The following is a 15,112-nucleotide window of genomic DNA, read 5'->3' as shown; positions in this document are numbered from 1 at the left end:
GTGAAGATATGGTTAAATTAAGACCACATGACGACTGTACTAGATTACAAACATTTTCATTGTGTCCTATTAGAGCTGCCATGCCTGGATGCAAAGACTTCTGATATAACACAGACTGTGGTCATTTCGCATTAGAAATGTCTTTATGGGGATCTTTGAAAACATGTCTTAGCTTACATTCACACCACACGTGGCTTCAGCAATATCTACAGGATCGAATAAATGTCCTTACAACTAAATACACTGTTACCATTCCACTGGTTCTCTGTTGTAGTAATCAGAAGCCAAAATATATGTGGGTAGGACCCACCATCAGAAAACGTGTGGACATTTAATACACACTGGGTTATAGCTGAGCAACAACAGTGTAAGGCCTCATTCAGACGGAAGCTTTGATATAATTCGTTCACGTTGCATTTCATACGGTACAAATTAAGAGACTAAAAGCATTGTGGGCAAAATCTCTTAGCCGCCGATTAACAATTAGATCAATTGTTCAATTGATCAATCAAGAACAAGTTAGACAATACAGAGGGTCCAGTTGGATGGCGTGACGTTTCCACAGTTGCACTTGTTTGTTTTGGGGCCAATTCAGAGTTGCTTGCAAGTTCTTATTGAGGATGGACCTTGTGTTTTTTAGCACTGCCGCATGCTCTGTAGCCGAGCTCAGTGTATCTCCGAGTGATTCCAAGTCATACGCATCTCAGTTGCATCCACTTGTAGCTGATAGGGCTGTAACTTAGGCTAAGTTTAGTGATGGCGTGGCAAGAACATGCAGATGGAATTACAGGCTGTGCACATATTTGATGACTTTGGCAAGTCTGGTATCATGCTGCGGTTCTCCAGCCCCGCTTACCTCACCCTGCGCCGTCGCTATTCTATTTGGCATGTCCCTGCTGTTCAGATTCCACATGCCAGTCTAAACATGGATTCTGTGTGACAGCGATTCCTAAGATACAGTGCGGTATGGTCGCCACCATGTTATCTATGATCATAAGATTATTTTGCTCCTGTCCTGGCTCTCATTATTCCACGTAATTACTACAGCCAATCCGCTATCTGAGTTCCCTATTTAAGTTCCCCAAGTTCACTAGCACATTGCCAGTACAACTTGGGTCAATGCTAGTTCCTGGTTCCTGTTAGTAGCTCTGTCTTTGGTGCTCAGCCTTACCATACCACAGTGTGCTCCTAACTGCATTATACTAAGACCTGCTGGAAGCCTTGTCGCTTTACCTGTATGCCACAGCCTATACCAACATTCTGTAACTTCCTGCACCTACCAACCTGCGGACGCACTGTTCACTGTGCACAGTCTTCACCAGTATATATTCCTGCAAACAGCTACCATCATCTGCTTATCCAGTGCATGTGTCACACAGCCTTTCAGTGTGCTTCCATTTCAGCTAAATCTCCAGCTGGCTGATTTAATCTCAGCACCTGTGCTATATACAGACATCCATCTTCCACTACAGATCCTACCTGCAGAGGGCGACTGAAATATAGTGTACAGTATACTGTTCCTCATCGTGTTATAACTAGTGATGAGCACCGGAAATTTTTCGGGTTTTGTGTTTTGGTTTTGGGTTCGGTTCCGCGGCCGTGTTTTGGGTTCGAACGCGTTTTGGCAAAACCTCACCGAATTTTTTTTGTCGGATTCGGGTGTGTTTTGGATTCGGGTGTTTTTTTCAAAAAACCCTAAAAAACAGCTTAAATCATAGAATTTGGGGGTAATTTTGATCCCAAAGTATTATTAACCTCAATAAGCATAATTTCCACTCATTTTCAGTCTATTCTGAACACCTCACACCTCACAATATTATTTTTAGTCCTAAAATTTGCACCGAGGTCGCTGGATGACTAAGCTCAGCGACCCAAGTGGCCGACACAAACACCTGGCCCATCTAGGAGTGGCACTGCAGTGTCACGCAGGATGGCCCTTCAAAAAACTACTCCCCAAACAGCACATGACGCAAAGAAGAAAAAAAAGAGGCGCAATGACGTAGCTGTGTGACTAAGATAAGCGACCCTAGTGGCCGACACAAACACCTGGCCCATCTAGGAGTGGCACTGCAGTGTCACGCAGGATGGCCCTTCCAAAAAACACCCCCCAAACAGCACATGACGCAAAGAAAAAAAGAGGCGCAATGAGGTAGCTGTGTGACTAAGATAAGCGACCCAAGTGGCCGACACAAACACCTGGCCCATCTAGGAGTGGCACTGCAGTGTCACGCAGGATGGCCCTTCCAAAAAACACCCCCCAAACAGCACATGACGCAAAGAAAAAAAGAGGCGCAATGAGGTAGCTGTGTGACTAAGATAAGCGACCCAAGTGGCCGACACAAACACCTGGCCCATCTAGGAGTGGCACTGCAGTGTCACGCAGGATGGCCCTTCCAAAAAACACCCCCCAAACAGCACATGACGCAAAGAAATAAAGAGGCGCAATGAGGTAGCTGTGTGACTAAGATAAGCGACCCAAGTGGCCGACACAAACACCTGGCCCTGGCATCTAGGAGTGTCACTGCAGTGTCACGCAGGATGGCCCTTCAAAAAACTACTCCCCAAACAGCACATGACGCAAAGAAGAAAAAAAAGAGGCGCAATGACGTAGCTGTGTGACTAAGATAAGCGACCCTAGTGGCCGACACAAACACCTGGCCCATCTAGGAGTGGCACTGCAGTGTCACGCAGGATGGCCCTTCCAAAAAACACCCCCCAAACAGCACATGACGCAAAGAAAAAAAGAGGCGCAATGAGGTAGCTGTGTGACTAAGATAAGCGACCCAAGTGGCCGACACAAACACCTGGCCCATCTAGGAGTGGCACTGCAGTGTCACGCAGGATGGCCCTTCCAAAAAACACCCCCCAAACAGCACATGACGCAAAGAAAAAAAGAGGCGCAATGAGGTAGCTGTGTGACTAAGATAAGCGACCCAAGTGGCCGACACAAACACCTGGCCCATCTAGGAGTGGCACTGCAGTGTCACGCAGGATGGCCCTTCCAAAAAACACCCCCCAAACAGCACATGACGCAAAGAAATAAAGAGGCGCAATGAGGTAGCTGTGTGACTAAGATAAGCGACCCAAGTGGCCGACACAAACACCTGGCCCTGGCATCTAGGAGTGTCACTGCAGTGTCACGCAGGATGGCCCTTCAAAAAACTACTCCCCAAACAGCACATGACGCAAAGAAGAAAAAAAAGAGGCGCAATGACGTAGCTGTGTGACTAAGATAAGCGACCCTAGTGGCCGACACAAACACCTGGCCCATCTAGGAGTGGCACTGCAGTGTCACGCAGGATGGCCCTTCCAAAAAACACCCCCCAAACAGCACATGACGCAAAGAAAAAAAGAGGCGCAATGAGGTAGCTGTGTGACTAAGATAAGCGACCCAAGTGGCCGACACAAACACCTGGCCCATCTAGGAGTGGCACTGCAGTGTCACGCAGGATGGCCCTTCCAAAAAACACCCCCCAAACAGCACATGACGCAAAGAAAAAAAGAGGCGCAATGAGGTAGCTGTGTGACTAAGATAAGCGACCCAAGTGGCCGACACAAACACCTGGCCCATCTAGGAGTGGCACTGCAGTGTCACGCAGGATGGCCCTTCCAAAAAACACCCCCCAAACAGCACATGACGCAAAGAAAAAAAGAGGCGCAATGAGGTAGCTGTGTGACTAAGATAAGCGACCCAAGTGGCCGACACAAACACCTGGCCCATCTAGGAGTGGCACTGCAGTGTCACGCAGGATGGCCCTTCCAAAAAACACCCCCCAAACAGCACATGACGCAAAGAAATAAAGAGGCGCAATGAGGTAGCTGTGTGACTAAGATAAGCGACCCAAGTGGCCGACACAAACACCTGGCCCAGGCATCTAGGAGTGTCACTGCAGTGTCACGCAGGATGGCCCTTCCAAAAACTACTCCCCAAACAGCACATGACGCAAAGAAAAATGAAAGAAAAAAGAGGTGCAAGATGGAATTGCCCTTGGGCCCTCCCACCCACCCTTATGTTGTATAAACAGGACATGCACACTTTAACCAACCCATCATTTCAGTGACAGGGTCTGCCACACGACTGTGACTGAAATGACGGGTTGGTTTGGACCCCCACCAAAAAAGAAGCAATTAATCTCTCCTTGTACAAACTGGCTCTACAGAGGCAAGATGTCCACCTCATCATCATCCTCCGATATATCACCGTGTACATCCCCCTCCTCACAGATTATCAATTCGTCCCCACTGGAATCCACCATCTCAGCTCCCTGTGTACTTTGTGGAGGCAATTGCTGCTGGTCAATGTCTCCACGGAGGAATTGATTATAATTAATTTTAATGAACATCATCTTCTCCACATTTTCTGGATGTAACCTCGTACGCCGATTGCTGACAAGGTGAGCGGCGGCACTAAACACTCTTTCGGAGTACACACTTGTGGGAGGGCAACTTAGGTAGAATAAAGCCAGTTTGTGCAAGGGCCTCCAAATTGCCTCTTTTTCCTGCCAGTATAAGTACGGACTGTCTGACGTGCCTACTTGGATGCGGTCACTCATATAATCCTCCACCATTCTTTCAATGGGGAGAGAATCATATGCAGTGACAGTAGACGACATGTCCGTAATCGTTGTCAGGTCCTTCAGTCCGGACCAGATGTCAGCATCAGCAGTCGCTCCAGACTGCCCTGCATCACCGCCAGCGGGTGGGCTCGGAATTCTGAGCCTTTTCCTCGCACCCCCAGTTGCGGGAGAATGTGAAGGAGGAGATGTTGACAGGTCGCGTTCCGCTTGACTTGACAATTTTGTCACCAGCAGTTCTTTGAACCCCAGCAGACTTGTGTCTGCCGGAAAGAGAGATCCAAGGTAGGTTTTAAATCTAGGATCGAGCACGGTGGCCAAAATGTAGTGCTCTGATTTCAACAGATTGACCACCCGTGAATCCTTGTTAAGCGAATTAAGGGCTCCATCCACAAGTCCCACATGCCTAGCGGAATCGCTCTGTGTTAGCTCCTCCTTCAATGTCTCCAGCTTCTTCTGCAAAAGCCTGATGAGGGGAATGACCTGACTCAGGCTGGCAGTGTCTGAACTGACTTCACGTGTGGCAAGTTCAAAAGGTTGCAGAACCTTGCACAACGTTGAAATCATTCTCCACTGCGCTTGAGACAGGTGCATTCCACCTCCTATATCGTGCTCAGTTGTATAGGCTTGAATGGCCTTTTGCTGCTCCTCCAACCTCTGAAGCATATAGAGGGTTGAATTCCACCTCGTTACCACTTCTTGCTTCAGATGATGGCAGGGCAGGTTCAGGCGTTTTTGGTGTTGCTCCAGTCTTCTGTACGTGGTTCTTGTACGCCGAAAGTGTCCCGCAATTCTTCTGGCCACCGACAGCATCTCTTGCACGCCCCTCTCGTTTTTTAAATAATTCTGCACCACCAAATTCAAGGTATGTGCAAAACATGGGACGTGCTGGAATTTGCCCAGATTTAATGCACACACAATATTGCTGGCGTTGTCCGATGCCACAAATCCACAGGAGAGTCCAATTGGGGTAAGCCATTCTGCGATGATCTTCCTCAGTTGCCGTAAGAGGTTTTTAGCTGTGTGCGTATTCTGGAAAGCGGTGATACAAAGCGTAGCCTGCCTAGGATAGAGTTGGCGTTTGCGAGATGCTGCTACTGGTGCCGCCGCTGCTGTTCTTGCGGCGGGAGTCCATACATCTACCCAGTTGGCTGTCACAGTCATATAGTCCTGAGCCTGCCCTGCTCCACTTGTCCACATGTCCGTGGTTAAGTGGACATTGGGTACAACTGCATTTTTTAGGACACTGGTGATTCTTTTTCTGAGGTCTGTGTACATTTTCGGTATCGCCTGCCTAGAGAAATGGAACCTAGATGGTATTTGGTACCGGGGACACAGTACCTCCAACAAGTCTCTAGTTGGCTCTGCAGTAATGATGGATACCGGAACCACGTTTCTCACCGCCCAGGATGCCAAGGCCTCAGTTATCCGCTTTGCAGCAGGATGACTGCTGTGATATTTCATCTTCCTCGCAAAGGACTGTTGGACAGTCAATTGCTTGGTAGAAGTAGTAAAAGTGGTCTTACGAGTACGACTTCCCCTCTGGGATGACCATCGACTCCCAGCAGCAACAACAGCAGCGCCAGCAGCAGTAGGCATTACACGCAAGGATGCATCGGAGGAATCCCAGGCAGGAGAGGACTCGTCAGAATTGCCAGTGACATGGCCTGCAGGACTATTGGCATTCCTGGGGAAGGAGGAAATTGACACTGAGGGAGTTGGTGGGGTGGTTTGTGTGAGCTTGGTTACAAGAGGAAGGGATTTACTGGTCAGTGGACTGCTTCCGCTGTCGGCCAAAGTTTTTGAACTTGTCACTGACTTATGATGAATGCGCTGCAGGTGACGTATAAGGGAGGATGTTCCGAGGTGGTTAACGTCCTTACCCCTACTTATTACAGCTTGACAAAGGCAACACACGGCTTGACAAATGTTGTCCGCATTTCTGTTGAAATACTTCCACACCGAAGAGCTGTTTTTTTTTGTATTTTCACCAGGCATGTCAATGGCCCTATTCCTCCCACGGACAACAGGTGTCTCCCCGGGTGCCTGACTTAAACAAACCACCTCACCATCAGAATCCTCCTGGTCAATTTCCTCCCCAGCGCCAGCAACACCCATATCCTCCTCATCCTGGTGTACTTCAACACTGACATCTTCAATCTGACTATCAGGAACTGGACTGCGGGTGCTCCTTCCAGCACTTGCAGGGGGCGTGCAAATGGTGGAAGGCGCATGCTCTTCACGTCCAGTGTTGGGAAGGTCAGGCATCGCAAACGACACAATTGGACTCTCCTTGTGGATTTGTGATTTCGAAGAACGCACAGTTCTTTGCTGTGCTTTTGCCAGCTTGAGTCTTTTCATTTTTCTAGCGAGAGGCTGAGTGCTTCCATCCTCATGTGAAGCTGAACCACTAGCCATGAACATAGGCCAGGGCCTCAGCCGTTCCTTGCCACTCCGTGTGGTAAATGGCATATTGGCAAGTTTACGCTTCTCCTCCGACAATTTTATTTTAGATTTTTGAGTCCTTTTTTTACTGATATTTGGTGTTTTGGATTTTACATGCTCTGTACTATGACATTGGGCATCGGCCTTGGCAGACGACGTTGCTGGCATTTCATCGTCTCGGCCATGACTAGTGGCAGCAGCTTCAGCACGAGGTGGAAGTCGATCTTGATCTTTCCCTATTTTTGGAACCTCAACATTTTTGTTCTCCATATTTTAATAGGCACAACTAAAAGGCACCTCAGGTAAACAATGGAGATGGATGGATACTAGTATACTTATGGATGGACGAGCGACTGCCGACACAGAGGTAGCTACAGCCGAGGACTACCGTACTGCGTCTGCTGCTAATATAGACTGGATGATAATGATATAAAAAAATATATATATATCACTACTGCAGCCGGACAGGTATATATTATATAATGACGGACCTGCTGGACACTGTCAGCACTGCAGACTCCTAAAGTAAGCTACTAGTATCAAGAAGATAGAAAAAAAAAAACACCACAGGTAGGTGGTATACAATTATGGATGGACGAGCGACTGCCGACACAGAGGTAGCTACAGCCGTGGACTACCGTACTGCGTCTGCTGCTAATATAGACTGGATGATAATGATATAAAAAATATAAATATATCACTACTGCAGCTGGACAGGTATATATTATATAATGACGGACCTGCTGGACACTGTCAGCACTGCAGACTCCTAAAGTAAGCTACTAGTATCAAGAAGATAGAAAAAAAAAAAACACCACAGGTAGGTGGTATACAATTATGGATGGACGAGCGACTGCCGACACAGAGGTAGCTACAGCCGTGGACTACCGTACTGCGTCTGCTGCTAATATAGACTGGATGATAATGATATAAAAAATATATATATATCACTACTGCAGCCGGACAGGTATATATTATATAATGACGGACCTGCTGGACACTGTCAGCACTGCAGACTCCTAAAGTAAGCTACTAGTATCAAGAAGATAGAAAAAAAAAACACCACAGGTAGGTGGTATACAATTATGGATGGACGAGCGACTGCCGACACAGAGGTAGCTACAGCCGTGGACTACCGTACTGCGTCTGCTGCTAATATAGACTGGATGATAATGATATAAAAAATATATATATATCACTACTGCAGCCGGACAGGTATATATTATATAATGACGGACCTGCTGGACACTATCAGCACTGCAGACTCCTAAAGTAAGCTACTAGTATCAAGAAGATAGAAAAAAAAAAAAACACCACAGGTAGGTGGTATACAATTATGGATGGACGAGCGACTGCCGACACAGAGGTAGCTACAGCCGTGGACTACCGTACTGCGTCTGCTGCTAATATAGACTGGATGATAATGATATAAAAAATATATATATATCACTACTGCAGCCGGACAGGTATATATTATATAATGACGGACCTGCTGGACACTGTCAGCACTGTAGACTCCTAAAGTTAACTACTAGTATGAAGAAGATAGAAAAAAAAAAAACCACCACAGGTAGGTATACAATTATGGACGAGCGACTGCCGACACAGAGGTAGCTACAGCCGTGGACTACCGTACTGCGTCTGCTGCTAGTATAGACTGGATGATAATGATATAAAAAATATATATATATCACTACTGCAGGACAGGTATATATTATATAATGACGGACCTGCTGGACACTGTCAGCAGAATGCGTTTATAGAATAAAAACACCACACGACGAGTGTTTAACTTTTTCAGGCAGACAATCACAATATACTGGTGGTCACTGGTCACTGGTCAGTCACACTGGCAGTGGCACTCTGGCAGCAAAAGTGTGCACTGTTAAATATATGTACTCCTGCTATAACTGCTCCCCAGTCTCCCCCACAATTAAGCTGTGTGAGCAGTGAGCACTCAGCACAGTCAGATATACATAGATGATGCAGCACACTGAGGCTGAGCACAGATATGGTATACTGTGTCACTGTGTATCGTTTTTTTTCAGGCAGAGAACGGATTATATTAAATAATAATAAAACTTCACTGGTGGTCACTGGTCAGTCACTAGTAAACTCTGCACTCTCTGAGTACTCCTAAGCTCCAGTAAATCAAGTGTCTCACTCTCACTATCTATTTCTATTCTAAACGGAGAGGACGCCAGCCACGTCCTCTCCCTATCAATCTCAATGCACGTGTGAAAATGGCGGCGACGCGCGGCTCCTTATATAGAATCCGAGTCTCGCGATAGAATCCGAGCCTCGCGAGAATCCGACAGCGGGATGATGACGTTCGGGCGCGCTCGGGTTAACCGAGCAAGGCGGGAAGATCCGAGTCTGCCTCGGACCCGTGTAAAAAGCGTGAAGTTCGGGGGGGTTCGGTTTCCGAGAAACCGAACCCGCTCATCACTAGTTATAACACACTTAAAGCACCACACACCTTCAGGTGTTCTAGGTTTTTGCCAGTGTTCAGCCACAGTCAGGCAGTCCACCAGTGCCTCTACCTAGGTTCTCTGTCCTGCCTTACTTCCCTTGTGAGTTCTAACCAGTTCTGTCTTATTTTGCTCGGTAATCCCAGTTCTGTGCCCACAACAAATACAGAATCTGACATCTGGGTCCAGGAAGTCCAAGGGGAGGAGAAGACCAGTAGGTGGTAGTGAGTGGAGCACTACAAATTGAGTAATTGTGTCAAATAGCAAATTGTGTCATCAAGAACCGCGTCCTGTCACTTTATGGTATATGGGGGATTTGCCAAAATTTGGGGGTCTCCCGGACCTTCCAGGAGAGTGGGCATGTATGCTTGTTCTTATGCACGGATCCTTCTGTTTTCAGATGCATCTCTTTCACCAGATATAGGGCTGGTACATGTACACACTGAGACTCATGATACAAAACTAGGTCTACGGTACGGGAAGTATGGTCATAGAGATGCTCGGCATAGGGGCAAATATATGCACTTAGTTCTGTGCACACAATGTGAGTGTAATTACATCCAAATTGCATGTAGCCCTGAATCCCTACTTTCACCCCTATGCACAAAAGGAGGCGGCGGCTACGTCTTCCCATTTGTCCTCATACACCTCTGATGATCAGGTTTGCCATTGGAAATGATGGGGCTCAGTACTAATGTAACAGGCAGGGGCCCTTTATATTGCCCCACGATGCCCCTTCCCTCTTGATATATTACACACACTTACAGCACATCTACAATGACATTCAGATTTCAGAACACTAAAAAATGAGATTCAAAAACAAATCCTCTTAAATACCATAATCATACACTCAACTTGAGAGCTAACAGTGACAGCGTGATTTGTGAGCACCTTGTAATTCAGTTACATCCTCCTTTATTTAAAACACACATTTATCAGTAGTGCCATAACCAGGATGTGAACCCAGGACCTCACACATTGCAGTCAGACACCTAACACGTGGAATTATTTGCCCCCGCATGGAAAACCCAATAATTCTAACTATATGAAGCTAGGTGTAATTGTCAGTATAAAACCATTGCAGCTGAGCAGATCTATGTAGTATGTGGCTGCAGGGGATTGGATGTGTGGCTGTATGCTACATAGATCTTCTTAGCTGCAGAGGTTATAAACTGACCATTACAATGAGCTTCATATAGTTAGAATTACTGGCTTACTACGCAGGTATGCAGGAGCAAATAGCTCCATGAGTAAGGTGTCTGACTGCAGTGTGTGAGGTCTTGGGTTTAAATGTGTGTTTTAAAAGGATGATGTAACTAAAGGTGCACATACAGTATATATCCTCCTATATCCTCCTGTAGACATGGGAGCCTGCCTGCCTTCCCTTCCTCCCACACAGCAGAACATCGGCCACTGACAGGGGGGGCCTTCAGAACGTTGAACAAGAAGCAGTTCACTCTGCTCTGGGCCTGGGCCCACTACATCAATACTGGTATAGGCATTTCTACCATGGGTGCAGAGTGTGCAGTGCACACAATAGCCCCTGGGTCCAGGGAGATGCCACACCGCACACACTGTTGTTTTATACTTCCTTTCCGGAGTTCCGTGACGGACGCTCCAGCCGAGGCAAAAATCACTTCCAAAATGGCTTCCTTGCACGCGCAGTAGGAAATTTGTCACCGGACCATGGCGGATGCCATGTTTCCAGAGACTTGCACATGCACAGTAAACTCTGGCACAATGCTGGAGCATACGGCGCCGTGGAGAGGAGTGTCCCACCCGGAGTCTGCACATGGGCCAACTGCTCTCTTAAAACGCCCCTGAGTACTGGCTGTACCACCCTGATGGTGGCCCTGGTGAAAGATGGTTAACAAAAATAATTTACCTTTTACTAGTGTTGGTAGCTCAGGGTGGTTCTGGTAGCTCAGCAACCATTGGGTATAAACAGACTTTAATCCATAAGAAACTTCTTCAGTTGAATGTTTGGTGATTATTTCTGGGTGAAAATAATTCTTTACCCCCCGCTAGGCCGGGAACTTGGATGTATTCAATGATATTTTTCATGTTTTACAGTCTTCGGTGATGTCTGTCTGCTTTGCTCGGTTTCATCCAAACCTGGTGATTGGAGGAACATACTCTGGACAGATCGTCCTCTGGGATAATCGTAGTCACAGGCGGACTCCAGTTCAAAGGACGCCACTTTCTGCCGCAGCGCACACCGTAAGGTCCTTGATTGAAATACACACCCTACATCTGTACTCTGTCTCATCCTCTATATACCCTAAATGTAGCAGATGTGATATAGTAGTTGTATTTGGATACATAATGGGAGCTCATGTAGAGTTAAGGGCCCTACACACATGGGCGATTTTAGCGATTTTAACGACCAACAATATTATTTATCATTGGTCGTTTTTTCCATCACTGATGTTTGCCTACACAATGGACGATATCGATGGGCAATTTGGACGATATAGACAGTACATACATCTATATCGTCCAAATTGACTTGCATGTACTGTATAAACGAGGATAGATCAATGATGAACGACTGTGGGAACGCGCATCGTTCATCGTTGATGCATACACACTGGAAGATATGAACAATTTATTGTTAATTTTTGAACTGTATCGTTCATATCGACCATCGTAATCGCTAAGTGTGTAGGGTCTTTATGACATAGGTCCAATATTTATGCACATGATCTATTCATTATTGCACATGCATAGTACATTTGGATAAGACCCATATTATATGTAGAGTCAGGCAGGGGAGGGAAGGGGCGGTCATGGGATTTCCTGGTACAGATGGCGTTAGCCGCTTTGGCCTATGGGCTATATTTTGCAAAACTTACGGTAATGACCACCGCACATGCCTGGTCAGTAGACAGCGCAAGCGCAGAACCCCCCGAAGGAGACGTGAAATGATTCAGTTTGCGATCGTTTTACCTTTTACACTTCTCCAGATAAAGGAATAGGGAGAATAAATCCTGCACAAGTATATCAACTAATACAAATGAAAAACCCCGTATTCATAAGGACTTCATGTTTGTTCCTTTTTTGGGGGGTGTCTGAGACAATAAATAGAAATGATTAAAATGTAACTTTTATTATTTATAATGAGCGGGACCTATTGGTAGGGGGATTCTTTAAGGATGGGGGGCCCCAAATCGTTGTTTTGCTTATGGCCCCATGAGGTCTAATTCCGCCTCTGACTGTTAGGTCTGACACGTGTGTGGAAGTGATATATAAAGTGTAGCTAATGGGCCACAATCATATGGTATGACCCATAAATACAATCTGTAATAGTATAAACATGAAGGTCATATGAAATTTCAGTAGTAGAACTGTTCATCTAAATAAATGTAATTATACAGCAAACATACAATGCAGCTACTGTGTGTATACATACTGTGTTACAATTATTACATAAATCAGTTACTCTAAGAGAATTTATACACACAGTAGGTGCCGCCCGATCTCGGATGTTTTTTTAAAGCGGCAGACAGTTACAAGGCATGGTTTTGACTTATAAATGATTGCCCCTTTAAAATAAAGTCCAATTTCAGATGGCATCCTGCACCCTGGCAAATTCAGACCCTGTTACATATGTCCCAGTATCTACATAGTATAGAATAATCAACAAGTCGAGACGTTTTTCAATTTTATTTCACTATGCTTACACATCTTTATTGTATTTACTAAGTTGTTCTGCTTATTTCCATGGTTATATCTAATAATAGGGCAGATTTATTAAGCCTGGAGACGGCATAACAAAGTGATAAACCAGTGGTATACATATTGGAGCTGATTGGTTGGTGCGTTTATCACCTTGCATTTATCACTGGTTTATCACTTCTTTATGCCTTCACCAGGTTAATAGATCTGCCCCCCTGTTTCTTTTTGTGCACCAAAATGATGCAATCCTTTTTCGCTTCTTTTGTTCAACTTTTACACATGAATGTCCCTGCCTGTGGAGAATAGTGCATTCGGGCATAGAAACATACCTCCCAACCATCTCTATTTCAGCGGGACAGTCCTGGTTTTCGGCCACTGTCCCACTTGTAGCCTGCAGTGTCCCCATGGGCAAGGGGAGGGGTCGTAGTTGGGGGACCACTCTGCGTTCGTCATCCACACACTGCGGGAAGCGGTTGGGGGCTTTTTCATCTTGCAGGGGCAAGCTCCCTGCATGACGAGAAAAGGAGGCGGTCACGCCCTCTTTTGCGCAAAGTCCTGGTGCATGATTTGCAAAAGTTGGAAGGTATGCATTCGAGCAATTTATCATTTCTTAATGCCGCTGTTAGAAATGAGAATTATCAGTCTGAAAGCCAATAATCAATAAATATGCCCCCCCCAAGCATACTTGCCCACTCTCCCGGAATAGCTGGGAGGCTTCCACAAATCGTGTGGTGCTCGAGGTCTCCCGGAAGAGTGTGTAAGTCTCCGTATGGACGCCACCTGCCCGCAACCCCCCACACCTGCCAACACCCCCCACATCGCACTGCCCAAATGTAGGTGTTCCGATGACGCGCATCCTGCTGATTCTCGTCATCATGGCCCCGTGCCCTGCCTCAATACCTGGAATCTTGGCTATGGGCATACTTCAAGGTTGATTGCAAAACAACATTTTCCTCTAATGGGCAAAACCATGTGCACTGCAGGTGTGGCAAATATAACAAGTACAGAGAGAGTTAGATTTGGGTGGGTTATATTGTTTCTGTGCAGGGTAAATACTAGAGATGTGCACCGGAAATTTTTCGGGTTTTGTGTTTTGGTTTTGGGTTCGGTTCCGCGGCCGTGTTTTGGGTTCGAACGCGTTTTGGCAAAACCTCACCGAATTTTTTTTGTCGGATTCGGGTGTGTTTTGGATTCGGGTGTTTTTTTCAAAAAACCCTAAAAAACAGCTTAAATCATAGAATTTGGGGGTAATTTTGATCCCAAAGTATTATTAACCTCAATAACCATAATTTCCACTCATTTTCAGTCTATTCTGAACACCTCACACCTCACAATATTATTTTTAGTCCTAAAATTTGCACCGAGGTCGCTGGATGACTAAGCTCAGCGACCCAAGTGGCCGACACAAACACCTGGCCCATCTAGGAGTGGCACTGCAGTGTCACGCAGGATGGCCCTTCCAAAAAACACTCCCCAAACAGCACATGACGCAAAGAAGAAAAAAAAGAGGCGCAATGAGGTAGCTGTGTGACTAAGCTCAGCGACCCAAGTGGCCGACACAAACACCTGGCCCATCTAGGAGTGGCACTGCAGTGTCAGGCAGGATGGCCCTTCCAAAAAATACTCCCCAAACAGCACATGACGCAAAGAAGAAAAAAAAGAGGCGCAATGAGGTAGCTGTGTGAGTAAGCTAAGCGACCCTAGTGGCCGACACAAACACCTGGACCATCTAGGAGTGGCACTGCAGTGTCACGCAGGATGGCCCTTCCAAAAAACACTCCCCAAACAGCACATGACGCAAAGAAAAAAAGAGGCGCAATGGGGTAGCTGTGTGAGTAAGCTCAGCGACCCAAGTGGCCGACACAAACACCTGGCCCATCTAGGAGTGGCACTGCAGTGTCAGGCAGGATGGCCCTTCCAAAAAATACTCCCCAAACAGCACAT

The 15,112-nt window shown here is 46.4% G+C and overlaps 1 protein-coding gene across 7 annotated transcripts in view; it reads left to right on the top strand.

Annotated features, from left to right (window-relative positions):
• Nucleotides 1-15,112, top strand: part of DYNC1I1 (dynein cytoplasmic 1 intermediate chain 1) — an 837,173-nt gene that overhangs the window by 515,108 nt on the left and 306,953 nt on the right. For all 7 annotated transcript variants that reach the window (XM_063921359.1, XM_063921362.1, XM_063921358.1 and 4 more), the window contains one exon: nt 11,564-11,710. In XM_063921359.1, coding sequence (XP_063777429.1) covers nt 11,564-11,710 — 147 coding nt within the window. The remainder of the gene's footprint in view (nt 1-11,563; nt 11,711-15,112) is intronic.

This window comes from Pseudophryne corroboree, chromosome 5 (assembly GCF_028390025.1).
Source record: "Pseudophryne corroboree isolate aPseCor3 chromosome 5, aPseCor3.hap2, whole genome shotgun sequence".
NCBI classification, from domain to species: Eukaryota; Metazoa; Chordata; class Amphibia; order Anura; family Myobatrachidae; genus Pseudophryne; species Pseudophryne corroboree.
This window is presented reverse-complemented; position numbering and strand designations above follow the sequence as displayed.